Source organism: Asterias amurensis, chromosome 6 (assembly GCF_032118995.1).
Source record: "Asterias amurensis chromosome 6, ASM3211899v1".
NCBI classification, from domain to species: Eukaryota; Metazoa; Echinodermata; class Asteroidea; order Forcipulatida; family Asteriidae; genus Asterias; species Asterias amurensis.
In genome coordinates this window covers 10,932,775-10,947,994 of record NC_092653.1, presented here as the reverse complement: position 1 = coordinate 10,947,994, position 15,220 = coordinate 10,932,775, and the positions used below count along the sequence as shown (strand labels likewise).

The following is a 15,220-nucleotide window of genomic DNA, read 5'->3' as shown; positions in this document are numbered from 1 at the left end:
AGAAAAGTATAGCTCAACAAAAATAGGTTACATTGCTGCGACTGGTGCCCCTCTTGTTTTTTTTGCTTAGCAAAGAAATTTGTCAAGCATTATTTTCTGCTTAACAGCTTGATGGCCTTTGGGCCCTGAACTGAGAGTCAAGACTTACCTAATGTTTGATGCAGAGCTGTCTACAGATGTGACTGAGTTGTGTTTGTCTCTTCCCATGGAGGATTTACTGGACATCTTACGAATCAATCGCTTATGACGATGCTTAGAAACTGGGATTAAGCATCAAGAAGTAATGTCATTAAATTCAATCAAAGAATACTATACATTATTTCTGGCCGGGGTATAGCATGCAACCAAGGAGTATTACTTTTTAGCATCTTTCTATTGTTGTCTGATGTTTTACATGTCTTTATAGACTAATTGTAAATAATTATAGATTTTAAATATATGGCCAGGGATATTGGAATTGAAGGCCTTCGGGCTACAGTTTTTAGGTAAACTTTTTTAATTCCAGGCATCGTCCCTTTCTTTTGTTTTGTTTATGTTTGTATTTTGTATGTGTTTTTATGCCGAATAAATAATCATAAGAATAATAACACTTTTAAAATATTTTTGACATGTAAGTAAATGACATGTGACGTGTGTGTTCAAATCAAACACACCAATCAAATAAAACAAAATCTATGTGTGTGGTATGTAATTATTTTTTATTATAGACCTCTACCCATGCAAAGTTAGATGACTTTTTATCCTGAGAAAATATAATTAGCTGTTGCAAAGTGCTTTCCAACCCAAAAAGCCTATGGTATAAATGCAAAAAAAAAAGGTTAATGGCCTGACCTTTCGACCCTAGCATAGTCTTTTAGTTTTTGAGGAAGACTGTCCTAGGGCGAAACGTCAGGCCATTAACTATTTTTTTTGACTAATTATTTTGCTTTACCTTTGGCTGTAACTTCTTCATCTCCCATCTCATCATCACTGGAATCAAAGTCTGACGAGGATCCCGCCACGGTGTCCCGACTCCTACTGTGATCAGGCTAGAAATAATTCACAACCAAGAAAATAGTTTTACTGAATGTGAGACAGAACCTTAATGACAATAGACCAATCCAACGAATCACAATTAGTAGCGCCCTCTATTGAAAATTACCAACTGCGGTGTCTTTTTGTGCATCATCCAGGCATTGAAGACACCGCAGCAAATGGCGCTCGGGGCGCGTTGGATTGGTCTATAAGGGATCAATTTCATAGAAGTGCTTAAGCAGAACATAATGCTTAGCAAAAATAAGCAGTATACCAGTCGCAGATTGTACATGCAATATGGCACTTTGGCTAGTAACCTTATTCTGGTGAGCATAATGTGGTTGTGGGGTGCTTATGCAGCTCTATGGAATTGGGCCCAGGCACTTACTGCCAAAACATGGGTTTATTTCTAAACACCAAGAAACTGACTGGGTTGAAATTTTAACATAGTTTTGGGTTGAACCAAGAAAAGTTAACTAGAGTGGGACTTGTGGTTTATTAACTGATTTTGGAAATACAAAATTACATCCCCATTATTAGGTGAACCCTCTACTGCTGCTTCCCAGGGCCCAATTTCATAGCGCTGCTTAGCGGCTGATTTTGTGCTTGCTGTGCAATTTCTATTTCATAGCTCTGCTAACCGTAAGCACACGAAAAGGCATGCTAACCTTCCGGTGCTTACCGCCCGAAAATAAATGACGTCACAATGCAAATCCATGGCAAACACGCAATATGGTCGCCCAATTTTTCTGATTACCTGTGAAATACGCTAAGGCTTAAGCACATTTTTCTGCTACAGTAGGCACGCAAATTTGCTTACCGTTAAGCAGCGCTATGAAATTGGGCCCAGGTTGTATCCCAGGTGCAGTGTAATTGTATGCCACGGTTGGTGGTGCCGGGCGGGCCTGCCCAATACTAACAAATTTCGCCCAGCAATCCGAGCAGAATATACAGTACTGTCCAGCACAGATTTCCCCCGTGGACTACATTGGATTTAGAGCCCAACACTAAAATTGGTCTAGCTACAACACTGCTTGTGTGTGGTGTGGTCCCTGGCTACATAACAGCTAACGGTTGTATTTCTTCTGTGTACTCGGACTTGAAATCAAGTCCACAAATACACAGATGCAGGAAGTGACATCACTGTCATGGTTACCTGGTTACTAGCTGGCAGATGATCATCAGGGAAGATGTTCTGTATATGACCTTTGACCCCTATGCCGTCTTCCCCAATTCCACACAACGTCTCTTCACTCTTGAACAAATTGATATCCTGCCATCTGCAAATCAAACAGTCACAGTCATGAATATTAGGGATAACACAAAACAGACATTTTATCCAAGAGTAAACCCTTTGGTGCACAAGGCGGTCGCTAGCGACCACCAAAAACATGTCAAACTGGACTTTTATAAACAGTCATAATTTTAAAATGATAGCCCCCAAATAGCCCGCTCTCATTTGATAGTTTAGAGCGAGTGTTGAGCTTTCGTTTGGTGTGATGTTCAACAGGAGGTCCTATTGAATATTTTGAGGAAAACACTATTGAACATCTATGTGTGTTAGCACTGTATACTCGGTACTTTCCTGAGTCTCGTAAAAAAATATCACAGGCATGATCTTACTCGGGTGGGATTCAAACCCACAACCCTTGCAATTCCAGAGCAGTGTCTTACCAACTAGACTACCGAGGTTGCCCGGTAGGTAGAGGCAGTTCGAATTTTAAATTAATATTCTTTATCCCCGATGCAAATTTAACATCTCTAATACCGATGAACAAAAAATGAATCTGTGCACCAAAGGGTTAAATTGTCAACACCACAAAAATAATGTTCATCATCCGAAATACCCACCAGATTAATATGCCTGTAATTTTGTTCATAGAGCTCAGGAAAATTTGAGACAGTGTTTACACACATCGGTGTATATGGGTAAAAACCAAAATTAATATTCTTTGTCCCTGACGTAAATTTCCATCTACTAAATCGTAGCAGTAAACGCTGCTGAAATATAGGATTCGAACTGCCTCTAGCTAATGGGCAATCTCAGTGGTCTAGCTGGTATTGCATAGGTTGCATAGGTTGTGGGTTCGAATTCCATCCGATAATATGCCTGTGATTTTTTTCACAGAACTCGTGAAAGTACTGAGAATACAGTGCTAACACACATCGGTGTATTTGGGTAAAAACCAAAATGAATATTCTTGATCCCCGATGCAAATTTTCATCTACATATATGTTGCGGTAACCGCTGCTAAAATAAAGAATTCGAACTGCTTCTAGCTACTGCGCAATCTCATCAGTGTTCTAGTGGGTAAGACACTGCTCTAGAATTGCAAAGGTCGTGGGTTGAATCACAACCAAGTAATATGCCATTGCCTGTGATTTTGTTTTTACAGACCTTGGGAAAGTACTGAGTATATACAGTGCAAACCAAAATTAATAATCTTTATCCCGATTTCAGTTTCCATTTATTAGATGCCAATTCAACAACAGCTTGTATTAAGGAAGTATTGTCAACTCTTTAGGCCAGTTTTGCCAACTCTTTATGTGCCTTTCTGCTTTAAAAGAAATTGAGATGACAAAATACCTCTCCTGTTCCGGAGACTTGGGAGGAATGCACATGATGTCTTTGCGTTGGAGGAGAATATCTAAGATCTCTGCATCTCTACTCATCTTAGAGTGCTTGGAATGATGAGAAGCTTCCTCTGCATCCGTCTCATCTTGTTTGCTTATCATGACAATGTGATCTTTCACCTGACATCCCTGTGAAGGAAAATGATGACGATAAGTTATCACCGATGAATGCATATACTTGTGGACAAGTCATTATTGGCCTGTTGCGGTGAGATAGTCGAGCCGTGGTAGTGGCTGAATGATTCAGGTTTCCGCGATGAAAAACTGCTCTCGGGAGATCACTGCTCTGCGTGAGGCTGCTGACTGTCGACTTCTACTTCGCACAGTGCAGAGCAGTAGTCTTGCGAGAGTATCGCCAGGGTCGCGGGAATCACAGAGAGAAACGCTATCACCGCGACAGACATTTAATGACTTGTCAACAAGTCTAATGACAGCAAGGCGCAATTTCGTACATCTGCTTATAATAAACACCAATTAGTCCAGTAATTAGTCCAACAATTATCTGCTAAGTGAAAATAAGCAGGACACCAGGTGGGACATGTGGAATTGTACTTTGGGCTTTTGACGGTTAAACTTTTCTGACATACATACTATGCTTAGCTTCTTTTGTGCTTTTTAGTTAGTAGCTCCATGAAATCAAGGTTCTGATGTCATCTATACCATGGACCAGACTGGTATTTTACTTGCCTCCGTTTGGGTTACACTAAGTTGAATGAGAAACAAACCAAGATGGCTGAACTGTGATGAAGCTCTAGTGTCTCCACATACCGTGTTCTGATTAAGAGGATCAAATCTCAGCGTCTTCTGTTGACAGCATCCATACGTCCCAACAGCAGACGACTTGACTGTCTCCACCAGGTTGTCGAACTTTGGCAGTTCTGGGTGGAACCTACAGTGTCCCAGCTCACTGCAAGGGAAGACCAGCTTACATCTTGAGCAGGTAAGGTGATTGACGGTGGCCCAGAGACGCCAGTAAACCTCCCTCCATGATTTGCAGTCTGCTCGGAGGCCTAGGAGGTAATCGTTGATGTCCCATGATGGATCTCTGCAAAAAGAAAGTGGGTTATGTGAACATTTGGAGAAACTATATGTAGAGACGCGGGAAGGAGAGGCCTGCCCTCTGTTTACAAAGGATGAGCATTCACCAAAGTACAGAATAGTGTCGTCGACAGGATTGAGTTTTTGTCTTTTTTACTTGTCTACAACTTGGAGTAGAACGTGTCAATAATGACATCATTATATGGTTTTGCATTGTTTAAATTTTGGTGATACTTTTGGTCTTATAAAAATTATAAAATAAAACACAATCGTAACAATCACTGCGCTTATCACCGCTAAGTCCCTACAACTGTATGTGCTTTAAGATACAAACAACCAATGGAAGAACAATTTCTGGTGAAAAGATGTTTTTTAAGGCGGTTTTTGAATTGCTCAACTGTGACTGCCTAAGTTTAACTCCGGTATGCCATTCCACAGTTCAGCTGCAGTTACTTGGAATGGCTGAGCTCCATACGATTTTGAAACAGGGTGGAAGTAACAAGAAGGGACTTTACGTAAATGTACCAGTTGCTACTCAGAGATTATCATTTGCTACCCAAGTTTTTATAAAATATCGGGAGCAGTGCACCTGGAGCTAAGCTGACTATAGGGTGCAGATTTTATTATTATTATTATTATTAATATTAGCATTGTGTGTGCACAAAACATGTCAGTCTAAATGTGACCCGCTCTGTGAAAATGAGTCAGATGTTGACAATTTAAAAAATTGGGTTATATGCGTGGCTGGAAAGAACACACCAGCAACAGTTATTTGGTATATGCCTAAGCTTTGGGGTGTTTTGCATTGCTGATTACTCCCATTTGAAATTAGCCAGTATGTCATTTTTTTTTCAAAAACGAATTACAAGTAAAGTGATGTTTCAAACTACAATTTTGCGCAACAGGATACAAATTAGACTAAAGTATGATCATAAAATTGTTGTATGCACAGTTTTATTTGCTAAAAAAAGTGTTCTAAAGGTTTACCATGCAAATATAAATCTTAAAAAGTAAAACAAACAAAATATATTTTCCACATTAAACTGTCCATTACTCAGTAATGCATTTGGTGACATCTGACTCATTTTCACAGAGTGGGTAACAAATATTTGAGAAATGATACTAGCGATAGCTGCTGTAGCGAAAGCTGCTGTACTATAACCAAGTAAGTTTTTATTCAGTTTTACTTAGAGTGATAACCAAACAACTTCCTTCCCTTAAAAGGTTAAATTTGGCGACTTCAATAGCTGATCCTATTTTAAAATTTTATAAATTCCGTGACAATAAAGATGTATCTATTGTGTACACGACTCACCTCTGATGATGGTATGTTATATTCCCTTGTCTGTTTATACTCATCCTGTAAAAAATTTTAAAAAAAAGAAAACAGCCCCAAGATTAACTTTCAATATGGGCGCAATTTCTCAAGAACACGTTGCCTTTGATCAGGCGAGTGGGTCTATGAAAAGCGTTTGAAACTGTTTCTTATAAAATGCATTTATGGTCAAAATGATGTTTTAAAAGTAGAGTGCACAAATATGCCTAGTAATTGTGCAGTTTCCCTCTAACTTTGCGAACTTAATACGGTCGGCCTTTTCTGGAGTAAAAAATTTGACTCCAAGAACTGGCGTGCCGTGTTAGTTCGGGATGTATAATGAAAACAGGTATTAATATTTGAATATGTAGCCTTTACCTTGATGCAATGCACTTGAGTTTAGATTGAAGCTCTGATGTCAAAAGACGTTTACAATGTTGACATCTGAACAAATACAAAAGAGTGAAACGAAAAATAAATCTTAAACAATAGCAATAATAACAGTAGCCTTTTTAAAAATAATGCCCAAACCCGTCCCTCGGAGATGCTTACAGCACTATAACATCAATCACTGTTTCAGCTCCTTAAACAATCTCAGCTCACTTTGGAGTATACAGCCTGTGCTGCCAAATATGTAGCACACCAAGCTAATTCAATCACAAGAACACCTTTTAAAGACACCTTGTTCTATATTTGGACACCCTGTTTGATCTGTCATTTAAATGTAAATACATGCAAGTGAACAATTTAGACACAATTAAAAGTTTTTAAAATTCCGACAAATTGGGATGGTAGAAAACCAGGGCCCAATTTTATAAAGCCTGTAAGCATGAAACTTGCTTAGCACATCTAAGTATTGCTTAATAGCAGAAACAGGTTACAAGCCAAAAGTACTTTAAGTTGGCATTGTTGTGGCTGGTGCCCCACTCAATTTTTGCTTAGCAAAGACATTTTCCAAGCAGAGAAATTGGGCCCTGACTAGTACACCTGTCATTTTATTTGTCATTTTTCATGAGTGGAATTGCTCAAAATGGATCCTATGTGTAGGCCTGAGTGCTTACCTGTACAGAGTGGCAGCAGGTTTGTTGCCCTCAAACATCCCTTCTATCTTTTTACAAATCAACTTGCTGTTCGGAAAAAAACAAACATAAACATTGAACTTTTAGGAAACCAAAAATACCATTGTGTCAGTGCAAAAATGCATCACAAAACACAATGTCCACAGATTTACATTAAACTTACACCATTTGAAGATAATGATAGTAGAAAGCGTACCTTAAAATATTAGTTGCTGAGGTGCTGTAGTTAAATAATTTTCGTCTCATGATCATTGAGAAGAAAATTGTTTTAATGACATTGTTTTACTCATTTCTCAAAAACTACAGCACCTCATCAGCAACTAATAATTTCAGGGAAGCCTTCTACCATCATTGTCTTCAAACTGTGTAAGTTTAATGTAAATCTGTAGACATTGGTTTTTTTTTGTCCTACAAAAAAGTACATAGACAATCTCACCTTTTGAATTTATCTTTTCTGTCTTTCACCTCATCCACTTCCAAGTCTGTGAAAAGATCAGCAATCCTGAAAACAAATAATTACCAAGTATTGAGTTTTCGCAGGAAATTAAGAGCAACGAAATCAAGTTCTGGTGTTAAGTCATTAGAGTGTGGGTTCGAATCCTGGCCGTGGCACTTGTGTCTTTGAGCAAGATACTTTAAAATAATTGCTTCCCTTCACCCAGGGGTATAAATGGGTACCTGCGAAGGGTAGGTGTTGATATTTGGAGCACCACATCAGCTGTAAATTCCCCAGGGAGCTGAGAAAGATAAAGGAATGTTGTTGGCCCAATGACCAAGGCACGAATGTAATGCGCATTGATATGGTTATTGTAAAATGAGCTATATAAGAAGTACTTTAGTTATTATTAATATTATTATTATTAACACATAATGGATTACCTTGTGCATAGTTTATCGTTGATACAGTTCATGTTGCAGGGTGTTGCTACTATCGCAGACATATTTTTATGACAGAACTCAACACACTCACTCACCTAAAAAATAATATTTAGAAAAACAACACAAGATTCTGTAAACAAGGACATCAACAAAAAGCTTTCCTAGGAAAAAATTGTAACAATCAACACAGCATACATAATACCAATAATTAGTTCTGTTCATCGTGCCACCACACACAATCTGTGTAGTTAAATGGTTTCAGACTCACTGAAAAGTGATACCAATAAAATTTATATTATTTTAAATTTATTTCAACAAACCTCAACAAATTGAGAAGATACAAAAACATTACAATTACATATATACATAAACACTTGTTAAAGGACACTGGATACCCTGAGGCTCATGGAAGAAAACCCAGACCATCCATACAAAGTAAACAAAAGGAATGTCCGAACGATCTGAGCAGCTGATCAAGATTTGTTTTAAATATTTTTTTTAATGCAAGTTTGCCCAAAACAAGGCTAAAAGCCACTCTAGGTTAAGGGCTACAAGGAAGAAAACATAGAAATGTAGTAACTCAGTGGAGCTGAAGGTAGGAATTGATATTTCTCTTAAAAGATGGCAGATCATAGGATGAAGGGAAACATGCACCAGACAAGGAGTTCCAAAGAGATGCAGTACAAGGGAAAAAGCTACTGGAGTAGCTCTTTGTTCTACATCTCGGCACAGCCACAGTAAAAGGATGAGAACAAGCAGAAAGCCTGGTCTCATGCTCAAACACCCTGACAGGAGGAACAAGGATAGACTGGTGGAACATTTACCATGGAAATATCTGTAAAACAGGCAGAGGCTGGCTACAGACCTTTGGTGAGTTCCAAGATCATCACGTTCAAGTAAACTGGTTACGAAACAAAAGTGTGCTGCCTAGGTAGTTTTGACACTATCACAAATACCATGGTTGAAACAGTTAACAACTTCAAGTATATTGGGTGCGTTCGATTAGCTTCCCTGGGTCTACCTCGCGGTGCTCACTCGGGTGAGCCCCTGACAAGAGCTAAACGAACGATCACTCACCGCTCTCATTGTGACGTCATGCACCTGTATGGGGCCAGCCCCCAAGTGACCCAATCCACAAGCAGGGCACTGATCAGGGGCTGACCCGGGTGAGCCCCTGGAATGACGTCAAAGCTATTTGAACGCACCGGGGGCAGACCGGGGTCAACCCAGGGAAGCTAAACGAACGCACCCATTGTAGGAGGGTTAAACATAGACACATTCAGTTAGTTTGGAGAGTTGTTGGAAAGTGAAAATCCCATCGTTGTACCACTACTCTATTTTTATTTCCATTTGTGCTCCATTTTGATTTTGTTCAGAACAAAACTCACCAAAGAATCCATCTTCAAGAAGTCAGAAGATATCAAGATGGAAATCACATTGCTTGCTTCTGTAAGAAGAAAAAAGAAAATAATCTTAAATTATAAATAATGAACTTAACATTGTGCATATGTGTCAAACACTTTTCAACCAGTTTTAAAATGCACTGAGCACCTTTGGTAGGTGTCAAAGACAGTATTCTCACTTGGTGTATCCCAACATACGTGTATGCAAAAGATAACAAATCTGTGAACATTTTTACTCAATTGGTCATCAAAGCTGCAAGAGAATAATGAATGAAAAACACCCTTGTTGCACAAATTTGTGTGCTTTCAGATGCCTAATAAAAAGCTTCAGACCAGTGGTCTTTAATATTTGAGGGAGAAATTACCTCTTTCTCAAAAACTATGTTACTTCAGAGGGAGCCATTTCTCACAATGTTTTACACTATCAACAGCTCTGCATCGCTCAATACCAAGTAAGTTTTTATGATAATGTGACGGGGTCGTCAAATAGAGAATTGGGAAACGGACAACGAACTGTAGTCTGAAGGTTTATTCTGAACACTATTTTGAGTAATTGCCAAGAGTGCCAGTGCCTTTAATAGTTGAGTGAGAAATTACCTCTTTCTAAAAAACTACTTAACTTCAGAGGGAGCCGTTTCTCACCATGTTTTTACTATCGACAGCTCTTCATTGCTAGTTACCAGGTAAATTTAATGCTAAAAACTATTTTGAGCAATTACCAGTTGTGCCAGGGCCTTTAACAGGATGTATTTGGACCACTAGCGGACTAGTAAAACAACACGCTAACTGGTCCTGCTGGTTAGACATCAAAAAGGTTAAGTTGCACATTAAAGGAACACGTTGCCTTGGATCGGTCGAGTTGGTCTTTGAAAAGCGTTTGGAACCGTTTGTTATAAAATGCATAAGATTAGAAAGATATTTTAAAAGTAAAATATAATGATCCACACAAGTATCACTCGAAATTGCATGGTTTTCCTTTTACTTTGTCGACTAACACGGTCAGCCATTTATGGGAGTCAATTTTCTTACTCCCATAAATGGCCGACCGTGTTAGTTCGGAAAGTAAAAGGAAAACCGCACAATTTCGAGGCAAATTTGTGTGGATCATCTCTCTAACCATTAGAACAAACGGTTACAAACGCTTTTCAAAGACCAACTCAACCAATCCAAGGTAACGTGTTCCTTTAAGTATTTTGTGTCCCTGAACCTAAACATGTTACCCCACGCCCCAAACCACCAAGAACCCTGCGTAGTACTATTAAAACAACATTTCTCACCCAGATTTGGCACCAGTCTCGTCTGTGACCCGGGACAGTGCCGTTTGACATAAGACATCAGCCAGTGGAATATTTGTACATCACAATGGACTGAGATGTCAACTTCTTCCCAGCGCTGAGTTTCACTTGAAAGATACTCAGCGAAATAACGCATCTCGGAGACAAGGAGGTCACGAGGACAGGTAAAATCTTTCTTGACTGCAGAAGAAAGAAAGAGAGTACAAACAAATCTGCATTAAAATAACTGATGGAAAAAAAGAAAGTATTAACTTAAAGGGTTTTGATACCTTTTGTAGATCAAGTTTTTTTTGGGTCATGACATGAATCCCTACTCATTGTGAATGAAGATGTATGTAATATAATTCACCTGTAGAAGTTTCAGCCTCATTAGTTGTCAAGTTTTTAAGAAAAAAAGTGAAAATCACAAAGTAATGTTTTCAGAAGAGTCGCAGAAATCCATGTCTCAATGAGATGAAATTTTTATTTTTTTATTTTTACTCTTTTCTCAAAAAATACAGCACCTCAGCAGCCAATATTTTAAGGGAAGCTTTCTACCATCATTTCCCTGAATGGTTTTGCTTAAAGACACTGGACACTATTGGTAACTTTCAAAGACCACTCTTCTCACTTGCTGTATCTCAGCATAAACATAAAATAACAAACCTGTGAAAATTTGAGCTCAATTGGTCGTCGAAGTTGAGAGATAATAATGAAAGAAAAAACACCCTTGTCACACGGAGTTGTGTTTTCAGATGCATGATTTCGAGACCTCAAATTCTAAATCTGAGGTCTCAAATACAAATTCGTAGAAAATTGTTTCTTTCTTGAAAACTATGTTTTTTCAGAGGGAGCCATTTCTCACAATGTTTTATACTATCGATAGCTCCCGATTATTTGTTATCAAATAAGGTTTTATGCTAATAATTATTTTGAGTAATTACCAACAGTGTCCAATGCCTTTAAAATGCAAAATGTTTCTTTTTTTGTTTTAACACAAAAGCTCCTTTGTGGTTTTTTAAGCATTTTGAAAAATTAATTTCTTTTGGGTTTCTTTGAAGCATGAAGTGAATAATTCTGAAACAAATAAACATACCATTTTTAGCCTCGTCACATACATGAATCACCATGTTGGGTCTGAAATAAATAAAAAAAATCATTTAAGAATCATGAATCGCAATTTCATCACAGCATCATCAACAAACCATAATATGCCTAAATTTGTATCCACTCATCATCGGAGAAAAATCTATTTGCAAGTTTAATTTCAATGTCTAGTCAGTGACTTGCTAATAAAGCTGTGTTCCCTTTTTGTTAAAGTATCGCGACTTTTCTGTAGAATGACAAAATTAAATCCAATGGGGACGCATGGTACACTGACCTCCCCGTCACCTTACCATGCACGCGATGTAAAACTTGCAGGCTGAAAGAGGTCACAGACGACTTCCGCGCAGCCACAGTAAATTATCAGGGCCGCTAAAAAGTCCAATGGGAACAGCTCTGCGCTGTAAACCTATTGCGACCTTGCTCTAAAACACTGTGCAAAGATCGCAGCAGTGGGAAACCACAGTAGAATGACACCAAAGCCAGTCACTGTAACTTTCCGCGTAGCAGCGGAAGAAAAAATTAATTGGGAACACGGCTAAACAAAATATGAAAACACCCATGAATAAACTTACCCATACGAATCAGGTGATAGCGTTTTCTTTTCTGTCTCCAACACAGATTCTCTCTGGAAAAGTGGCACAATAGATCAAAGAAAATTGTTTATCACCAATGGAAAGGTCTATCCAACAGTATGCGTTACTCTGGAATGGTGGTAATAGAGAGTGTTATTTACCTTGTCATTTCCTGGTATATTCTGTTGGTTTGATTCCGCCACATCTGCAATACAAAATAATAATAATTGGTTCTTATATAACAGCCTCATCCTTTCAAGTTGCTTTATTACAACATTATTATCCCTGTTCATTGGGCACTAGACCATTCCTTAAACTTCTTCTCCACTCCCGAAGGCCTTCGAGAAAGACTCTGCTATCTAGGGTCGAAGCGTCAGACCATTGACTATTTTTTGCCAAAATATTCATAGAATAAAATTTTTAACTAAACAGGTGCAAACAAAAAGAGAAATGAAAAAAGGAAGGGAAAAAACCCCACTTTATTCAAAGGCAGTTGGAAGGTTGATCCAATCAAATTTGTTGGTTAGGCCTTATTTGACATACCCTGGTTTTCCTCTTTATCACTCTGCCTCAAAACGTTATTTTTTTCCTCGCTCGTACTCAGCGGATGAAGAGGCTGCTGATACTTTGAGGCTCCGCTACCAGGGCGCCCTCTAGGGGCAGGCTTACCACGCGCAGCTAGGCCAGAGAGGTGACCTACAGGGGAAAGGTCGCCAGCCGCAGACTGAAGCTCCTGAAATCTTCTTGAACACTAAAAATTAAAACCATTCATGGAAAAGGAATTTGGTTATCAATGCAGAATAACTTGCATTAGACAAAATACATTTAAAAAAAGTAAAATATTCAGTTTCAGAACCTTTTTAAACTGCATTGTTACAAAGTGCCATTCATTCCAACTTTGCAACCACTACATAGCAATCAGCTGTGGAGCATTAATCTCAATATCAAATATTGTGGAAACTTTGGAATATTGTGCAGAGCATTATCTACTTTGTCCAGGGCGGTCACAGGTTGGTGTACATGGTGTAGTTGCCTCGCCTTCCCACCTCTAGGACCCCAGTTTGAATCTCACCGGGGCGGCACTATGTGGATTGGGTTTTCAGTCCCTCCAGTCCTTACTTGACTGCGTGGGTTTTCCCTGGAACAATTTTCTGGGGTTTTACTTCAACATCAAAAATTCAAATTTCTTCATCATCTTCTCTTCTCGTTTGGCTCTAATTAGAGCGTTGTGAATAGTTATCCCGATCCAGATCTAACCTTGGGATCCAGAATGCCCCCAGTTTGGATAAATCCTAGGAAGAACCCTCACCAGTACGTGTGTCTGACACTATTGTGCTAAAGGGAAAATTGGCCAGGGCAGCAGATAGAGAGACTACCGATCCTCAGGTCTCAAGATTAAAAAAAATGAGTTTAGTCAGAATAGAATGTAAAAAGATGACATTAAATTGCTATGACGTACCTCTTGTGGTGTAGAGCCGGGAATCAGTTTGGATATAGCATCCCAGTTCTTGCTCTGCATGTTGTTGAAGTCGGAGGAATTCATGAAGGTTCTTAGAATCAGGTCCAAGGCCACAGCCCGAGAAGGGCTGTCTCGACGAATCATACCTACGGTCGTAACTCTCAATGATGAAGTAAACCTTGATAGGAGAAAGTGTTCTATTCAATATTTTTCAGCCATGCTGCAAAAGGAAATTTTATACTCTCAATTTTTATATAGTAGCTCTTCTTATTTTTCGCACTTATATCCGTCACTCAGTGACATAGGCCCTATTGCTCAAGGCCCTTTCACCTTCAGTATTTTCTTGCAAGAAATTTGATACTACGTTTCAAATCATGAGACCTTCTCCTTTTACGTGGGCGGCACTGCACCCAAGGTTTTACAAGGTGCTGGGGATGGTATACGCATATGGGTGAACCAATCTCTTTTCGATAATAGATAAGTGCACTGGGTTCTGTTAAATGTACATTAAAGTAAAAAATGTCAGAACCAACGACTTTACGCCCCATCCAAAGGACAAAGCATTATGGTTAATTGTCTGGCTTTTTTAAGGACACAGTGTCACGACTGGGACTCGAACCCACACTACTCCGCTGAACCCACACTCTGCAGATCAGAAACACCACAGTTTGAGTCCAGTTTGGGATAGTCATACACTCCTCCCCACCTTCGGTTCCGACATCAAGAGGAGGGTGTACAATTATCGCAAGTTTGGTGTAGTTGCAATGATTGTGTTATTTACTGTTATTCCTCCATCCTCCCGACCATCGGGAGGATGGAAGGTTACGATTATCGCAACTAATGTTTTATGACACTTAATCTGAAAATGACTGTCTGACTCTGACTCCATGGATGTAAAAATAGAACTCTGACTATGTTTGGCAAGTGAACAAATTCAACTGAAGTCATGATGATGAAGAAGTACTCAATCAACGTCATATGGATGATGAGTGTTATTAACCCGGCCCCAAACACAAATTTCTTTTGCCTTAAAATAAAAGTTCAATTCCTCCCGACGTTCGTCAGTAAAAAATAGTAATATTATTGGGGTCCATAATATTGTTCCCTTCCATACCTACCGCACAACACAATCTACACTACAAAAATACAACAACCGTGTAGGTTGTAGTGTACAAAATCCGTAACAACCCAACAAACACTGAAACAGTGACTGAAAATTTGTTTTTGACAGACTGTAAATTATGAAAAAATTAACGTCAAAATCAACTATATTTCTAGTTCTTATTATGCATAAATATATACCAACATTACATAAAGAAATATTCATGTCGTTCTGTAACTAAAAGATATAAACGGATACAAATTGTCGTAACTTACCAAACGAATCTCTGAAGACGTTGTCGTCGTCTGCAAAATTAAACACAAAACTCCACGGGAAAAAGGAGG

At 38.8% G+C, this 15,220-nt stretch overlaps 1 protein-coding gene across 4 annotated transcripts in view; it reads right to left on the bottom strand.

Annotated features, from left to right (window-relative positions):
• The window catches only part of LOC139938444 (SANT and BTB domain regulator of class switch recombination-like), a 20,367-nt gene extending 5,147 nt beyond the window's left edge, over window positions 1-15,220 (bottom strand). Inside the window, exons 1-18 of one of the 4 annotated variants that reach the window (XM_071933975.1) lie at window positions 15,152-15,220; window positions 13,775-13,952; window positions 12,859-13,066; window positions 12,477-12,520; window positions 12,316-12,368; window positions 11,733-11,773; window positions 10,640-10,837; window positions 9,348-9,406; window positions 7,960-8,054; window positions 7,517-7,582; window positions 7,063-7,128; window positions 6,380-6,445; window positions 6,002-6,046; window positions 4,417-4,693; window positions 3,602-3,777; window positions 2,171-2,294; window positions 932-1,028; window positions 149-260 (exon numbers count right to left, since the gene is read on the bottom strand). In XM_071933975.1, the coding sequence (XP_071790076.1) occupies window positions 149-260; window positions 932-1,028; window positions 2,171-2,294; window positions 3,602-3,777; window positions 4,417-4,693; window positions 6,002-6,046; window positions 6,380-6,445; window positions 7,063-7,128; window positions 7,517-7,582; window positions 7,960-8,054; window positions 9,348-9,406; window positions 10,640-10,837; window positions 11,733-11,773; window positions 12,316-12,368; window positions 12,477-12,520; window positions 12,859-13,066; window positions 13,775-13,918 (1,871 nt within the window). In that variant the 5' untranslated portion in view covers window positions 13,919-13,952; window positions 15,152-15,220. Of the gene's footprint in view, window positions 1-144; window positions 261-931; window positions 1,029-2,170; window positions 2,295-3,601; window positions 3,778-4,416; window positions 4,694-6,001; window positions 6,047-6,379; window positions 6,446-7,062; window positions 7,129-7,516; window positions 7,583-7,959; window positions 8,055-9,347; window positions 9,407-10,639; window positions 10,838-11,732; window positions 11,774-12,315; window positions 12,369-12,476; window positions 12,521-12,858; window positions 13,067-13,774; window positions 13,995-14,892; window positions 15,026-15,151 lie in introns of those variants that run through there. The other 3 variants (XM_071933976.1, XM_071933978.1, XM_071933979.1) reach the window with 3 other exon arrangements.